This window comes from Vespa crabro, chromosome 9 (genome assembly GCF_910589235.1).
Source record: "Vespa crabro chromosome 9, iyVesCrab1.2, whole genome shotgun sequence".
Classification (NCBI taxonomy): Eukaryota; Metazoa; Arthropoda; class Insecta; order Hymenoptera; family Vespidae; genus Vespa; species Vespa crabro.
In genome coordinates this window covers 3,437,501-3,444,408 of record NC_060963.1, presented here as the reverse complement: position 1 = coordinate 3,444,408, position 6,908 = coordinate 3,437,501, and the positions used below count along the sequence as shown (strand labels likewise).

Sequence of the window (6,908 nt, the reverse complement as noted above, 5' to 3'; positions counted from 1 at the left end):
TTTTGTTTATTTTTTTTCTTTTTTCTCTTTTTTTCTTTTTCTTTTTTTTTCTTTTTTTTTTTTTTTTTAATTCATACGACAGACTTTACAAACGAGAAAATGTTTTAAAGATTACGTATATTTCTCTAACAGGTTCGTTCGTTTTATTTCCATTGGTAGCACTGCGAATACCAGCAACATTAGCGGAATCTAGATGGCGGAAAGAGTAGGACGCATGCGCATTTCCTTCTCAACGGAATAGTCGTAAACAACATTTTTTTTCAATCCAGAACCCTCGCTAGTTTACGTATAGGAAAGTAACGGGGGGGGATTAATCGGGTTAGTGGATGACACTTTTTTCTGCGTTTTCGAAATATTTCGCAGAAAATATGAGATCGTACGGGTACGAATTGTACCCATGATTTATTATACATTTATGGCTCCTCGGAATGCGGTGACGTCATCCGGATCGTTCTGGAAGAGCCCTGCAGGACAATAATGGCGGGTACGTATTTTGGGTTGGGCAAGAAGAGACACTAGTTCCTCTTCCGGATTACATATACGTTAACGCTATACGAGATTATTGTTTATTAGCGTTATGTCGTTTATAGATTTGTATGCGAAATACAACTGTACGTATTGTCAAGAAGACATCACGGGTCTGCGTGTTAAATGCGTCGAGTGCCCAGATTTCGACCTCTGTTTGCAGGTGAGTCGAACGGGAACGCCTGTTCCTTGTCACGTGCTCGTCGTCGTCCCTCACCCTCCTCCTCCTCCTCCTCCTCACCTCCTTATCACCCTTATCCCCTCTCTCTCTCTCTCTCTCTTTCTCTTCATTCCGTTATTATTTTCTTTCCTTGTCTTTCTCTTGTCGGATTTTGCGTGTTGAAGCTTGCATCGATTCTCACGAATGTTATTGAGATCAGCTGTTGATCAGTTAGCTCTTATATCTTATATATAGTTGTCTACAATAATAAATAAGACAGACAAGCTCTTATTACAGAGTTCGGTGAGAAACGTTAATACAGTTTTCTTTTTTGTTTTGTTTTGTTTTCTTTCCTTATTTCTTTATTTCTTTTTTTCTTTTTTCTTGTTTTCTTTTTTTCTCGTTTTATAATTTTCTTTCCTTTTATAATTTTTTTTTTTTTTTTTTTTTTTTTTTTTTTTTTTTTTTTTTTTTTTTTTACTGATTCGTGGTTACGAAATTTTTAATATTATTATGATTAGAATCAGAATGAAAATATTAATGATTTAAATAATTTTAATATATTAACAGTGCTTTTCCGCTGGAGCTGAAATTGGTCAACACAAAAATGATCACTCTTATCAATTTATGGTAAGTATTCGTTTGTATAAATGTATTGTCATAATTTTTTTTTTTTCCTTTTTCTCTTTTTCTTGTAAATCTTAGACGTATCTTTTATTATTTATATTTTACATCAATTATATTTCATGCATGTAGGATTCTGGTACCATTAGTATATTTAATGGACGAGGCAATTGGACTGCCAGAGAACAACTTAGACTTTTGGATGCCATTGAACAATTTGGCTTTGGAAATTGGGAGGATATCAGTAAACATATCGAAACTAGGACACCGGAAGGTACATTGAAATTATTCGAAAGATTTATTCTTATATTATATATAATGTAATACTATGTAGTTACATGTTCAATAACATGATATTACAGAAGCGAAAGAAGAATATATTGCTAGGTATTTGGATGGTAATATTGGAAAACATACATGGCCACCTACAGAAAGCTATACGCCAAATCTTACGGATCAAACTAAGTCAGATAATGGACCATTATCCCCTGATCTCACATCCCGGTTACCTCCGCTCGATATAACACCGGAGGAAGCTGCTCAATTAGGGTATATGCCTCAAAGAGATGATTTTGAAAGAGTAAGTTTAACATTGAAATACTTTCTTTATACTTTTTACCTATATAATATATTATTATTATTATTAATAATAATAATAATAATTGAAATATTTTAGGATTATAACCATGAAGCAGAGTCTCTTGTTTCGTCATTATTTTTGAATCCAGCAGAAGATGATGATCTCGACATAGCACTTAAGCTAGCACAAGTTGATATGTATACTAATAATTTAAGAGAAAGAGCTAGAAGAAAACGTGTGGTACGAGATTATCAACTTGTGTCCGCTTTCTTTGCATCATCTAGAAAAGATAGAGGAGTAAAGAAGAGGCAAACGAAGGAAGAAAAGTATGAATGTATATTAAGTAATACGTCTTTTGCTATAGTTATATGTGATAAAAAAAAATATATATATATATATGTATATACTTAAATATACTTCTTTTTTTTTTTTTTTTTTTATTATCATTTAGAGAATTTAGGGACAGAATGAGGACTTTTGCACAATTTTATACTGCACAGGAATATGAACAGTTCCTAACGAATCTTGAAAGAGAAAGAGAACTTCGGTTACGACTTTCGGAACTTTATCGTTATCGGGAGCATGGAATAGCTAGACACGAGGAATGTGCACATTTTGAACAAGTGATGGCACAGGCTCAGGGACAAAATGATACCGCCGATCACTGGACAGAGAAAAAATCTGTAAGTATTTGTTTACATTTATTTATTTTTTTTTTCTTCTATACAATACGTAAAATATATGTCGAATAGTTAGTAATTTCACAAATAGTTTTATAACATCACCATTTTTTTTTTCTTCTTTTTTCTTCCAATTTTTTTTCCATCGAACAAACGTATGCTATTAACACTTACATGATTTCGATTACATGGCACTATGTGTTCTCTAGAACTAAACCTAATAGTCAATGATTCTCATTATTCTATTACATTGAGCCATTCTTAACAAAAATCTGTGATTGTGTCTACGTCTAAAAAAAAAAAAAAAAAAAAAAAAGAAAAAAAAACTACGTAGCCCTCAATTGATTATTCACATGTAAAAAATACAAAAGGAATTTTCTAAATGTATATATTATCTCTACTAATATTACACGAATCTTCGGATAAGCAATTAATATTTCAGCTTTAGTTTCTTGTTGACACTCTTTGTTCATGCAAATCCATACAGAGGGAATGTAAAACAACGTTCAGAGCTTTAATTATACTGTATGTACTAGCTTTTTCTTCCTCTTAACTAATTCTATTGTTTGTGGTGCGTGTTGCCAGGCATTTGTGAACAGATTGTATCAGTTTGCATTTCACTTAGGGCAGCAGTGGGCCGTCCACACCAATACACCGCCACACCTCAAAAAAAAGGTAAGATGATACATTGAAAATTTTTTTTAATATATATATATATTATATGTATATATAATATAAATTTGTCAAGATAACTTATTCTAGTTTACAGTCCATTTCTTCATTCTAGAGAAGAAGAAAAAAATTACTCTTCCACCGACCGAAAGTCCACTGTAAAGCTAGACACAGCCAGCAGCAGCTCCACAATCAATCAAATCAATCCCAATCGGACGATGATTCCAGCCAATCAGTGGGTGGAGCAGGATAGCAATCCGAATACTTCCAGTCAACATTCTACAAGTTCCAATTCTACTGTAGAAAAAAATTGCTTTGTAGCATCATCTTCGTCGAAAGCACTCTCACATTTGGGAGAAACAGGAGAACGGGATATAGAAATGGAGGCATCTGCACATCTTTTAACGAAACAAGAAAAATCATTATGTCTTCAGTTAGACTTGAAGCCGATGCAGTATTTAACACAAAAGACGTTGTTGTTACAAGTGAGTTTATATACCTTTTCAATATAGTATAGGTATAGTTTTTGTATTTCCTTTTTTTTTTCTTTTTTTTTTTTTCCTTTTTTATTTTTCTTCTTCTTTTTTCTTTTCGTTTATTTTATTCTAGAAAAAAAATATATCGTTACAGGAATATCTCAGTGGTAATAGAAAATCAGGGATTATACCTCAGTCGGAACCAGAGAGTAAGATACTTCATTATTTGGTAGCTAATGGCTGGATTGCAGCCAATTGATCAATTATCAAGAAAAAAGTTATCTTCATTTTCCAATTCTAAGTCAAGATTTATTTCATTAACTAAGTCTTAAATTTGTAATGATAACATGAGTTTGACTTAATTAATGCATGAAAATCAAATAGAAAGAAGAGAGAGAGAGAGAGAGAGAGAGAGAGAGAGAGAGAGAGAGAGAGAGAGCGTATAAAAATTTTATCTGCTTTTTTCTTGAAACATTGCATCTATTTTATGTTATAAAGTTTATTGAAAATGATATCCCATGGCTGTCATCTATAGCAAAGAATATCAATATTGCACTACTACATTAATTATAAATGTAACGATAATAGCAACATTTTTATCCAATGTAGAATTGGGTTGGGGGTATATAATATGTACATATATAGGCGTATACACATATTGTTATATGTGTATGTATATTTATCATAACAAGTCTACCACTTTTAAATTCAAAAATTGTCTTAAGAGAATATTTTATAATACTGCCTTCTTAGTCACTATACATATTGTTCTATCGATTCTTCCATATGAAATTTTGTGTTTTTCTTTTTTCTTTCTTCTTTCTTTCTTTTTTTTTTTCCTTTTTAAACTAAACGCTGTACACATATATATATATATATATATATATATATATATATATATTCTTGTTTATTTTATTTAAATATTATTTGTTACCATACTTGACAATAAGGAAAAAGACTATAGAGACAAACGTGTATGTCAGATTTTTAAAAATCATATGGAAACATTACGAAGACACCAGTAATTTGTAATTGTAATTGTAATTTATGAAAGTAATCATGCTATCATGTTCGATGATATGAAATATATTCTATCACACATTGAATTTCATTCTTGCTTAAGGTTTTAAGCGAGTAATGAAATATGCAAAGCTAGCTGTGACATTAAAAAGAAAAGAAAAGAAAAAGAAAATAAAATAAAAAGAAGAAAAGAAAAAAAAAAAAAAGAAAAAATTGGCACGTAAAAGAAACAAAAAAAAAAAACAAACGTAATATCTTTCTTATTGCATTAATATTAACTGCTGCTACTGAGAGATTACATGTTAACAATATAATATGTATATATAGATTTAGCTTTAAAACAGAGTCGTTTACGTAGCTTTAGTCCGTTAAATGCGGACTTTCTGTTTGTAATATAATGAAGAGGAACAAGAAAAAAAAAAGAAGATAAATAAAAACAAAAAGAGAGATTCCTTATTGCTGAAGAATGGTACAAATACGATAAAATATAATAATTGTGAGAGAGATGTATAATAGTAAATAATTTATCTATCGCCGACGCAGCATCTGTATGTATATATATATATATATATGCACACACATATATATATATATATATTATATGGCGAGAAACACATAGTACCTTTTTATTAATAGTAAATGCTAATGCACAAAGTATAAAATTTCAAAGGTCAAATGTTGTAATCAACGATTTTTCTGATTCTATCAAATCTGATTCAAATTTTCCATGATGAAATCTTTTTTTCTTTTCTTTTCTTTCTCAAAGGGGGAAAAAAAGAAGAAAAGAAAAAACAAACAAAAAATATTTCATTTCCTAATTGATAAGTGTAAATGCAGAGAATGATTTCCGTAAAAAAAAAAAAAAAAAGAATAAAAAAAAGAAACAAAAAGAAAAAAAAACGATAAAAAAAGTAAAAAAAAAAAAAGAAATAAGAAAAAGAAAGAAACAATTCAAATACACATATATACGTCATATTAATTTAATATGATAGAAGCAAGTTGGCAACGTATTCTTTTACAGAGATTGTATTTGAAAGTGTGAACTCGCTGTATAAATGTAAGGAGATATGACACGTTTTGCTTTGCATAACTATTTTCAATATAATATCCACAGTTATGAAGTATTTCTGTGTAATTTTAAAATAAATATATGCATATATGTATATATGTATTTACACACACACACACATACACATCTAAATGCATATATACATACATACATATATATATATATATTATATATATATTATATATATATTATATATATTATATATATACATATATATATTATATATATATATTATATATATACATATATATTATATATATATATTATATATATGTGTGTGTGTGTGTGTGTGTCTCGAAATTTTGTCATTATGTAGATATGAAGTGATATAAGAAATGATTATGTAAATATCATGATTAGGAATATGCGTTTAGCTTTTAATTAATCATGAAATTTACGTTATTTGTTAATGAGTCTAAAGATGTGAATTACTATGATAATATAGATACACTAAAGAAGGAGAAAAGAAACTCCTCATATTTTTTATGAAAGACACAAAATAACACGATTATCTTCGTTTGTTTTTCTAATTCCCGGTTAAAAACTTCAACAGATATCAAATTTAGCAAAGAGAAAAGAACAATATACATACATATACGTATATATATATATATATATATGTATGTATATATATACACATATAAAAATTTTCGTCAGAATTAATAATGCTTTTTAATAATAATTTTAATAATAATAATAATAATAATAATAATAATAATAATAATAATAATAATAATAATAATAGTAAAAATAAAAATAAATAAAAAATAATAATAATTGAAAAATACTTTCTTATTTCTATATATATATATATATATATATATCTTTCCTTTTAATAAATCATAATTAATATATTTATATTACATTTCATAATAAAGAGAAAAATATAATGATAGTTAATTTATGAGCGAGTAACAAATGCAACAACAATTATTATTATTGATGTTGTTGTTGTTGTTGTTGTTGTTATTATTATTATTATTATTATTATTATTATTATTATTGTTATTATTATTATTATTATTATTATTATTATGATTATTATTATATTTTCTTTCTTTTTTTTCCACTTAATTTTATTTCTATTCAATGTATCAATTAT

At 28.0% G+C, this 6,908-nt stretch overlaps 1 protein-coding gene across 4 annotated transcripts in view; it reads left to right on the top strand.

Moving 5' to 3' along the window:
- The first annotated feature begins 153 nt into the window (after positions 1-153).
- The window catches only part of LOC124426887 (transcriptional adapter 2B), a 7,582-nt gene continuing 827 nt past the window's right edge, over positions 154-6,908 (top strand). Inside the window, exons 1-11 of one of the 4 annotated variants that reach the window (XM_046969086.1) lie at positions 154-484; positions 591-688; positions 1,256-1,315; positions 1,442-1,583; positions 1,672-1,889; positions 1,986-2,215; positions 2,341-2,572; positions 3,057-3,094; positions 3,195-3,244; positions 3,332-3,726; positions 3,872-3,926. In XM_046969086.1, the coding sequence (XP_046825042.1) occupies positions 478-484; positions 591-688; positions 1,256-1,315; positions 1,442-1,583; positions 1,672-1,889; positions 1,986-2,215; positions 2,341-2,572; positions 3,057-3,094; positions 3,195-3,244; positions 3,332-3,726; positions 3,872-3,926 (1,525 nt within the window). In that variant the 5' untranslated portion in view covers positions 154-477. Of the gene's footprint in view, positions 485-590; positions 689-1,255; positions 1,316-1,441; positions 1,584-1,671; positions 1,890-1,985; positions 2,216-2,340; positions 2,573-3,056; positions 3,095-3,154; positions 3,245-3,331; positions 3,727-3,871; positions 5,696-6,908 lie in introns of those variants that run through there. The other 3 variants (XM_046969085.1, XM_046969087.1, XM_046969088.1) reach the window with 3 other exon arrangements.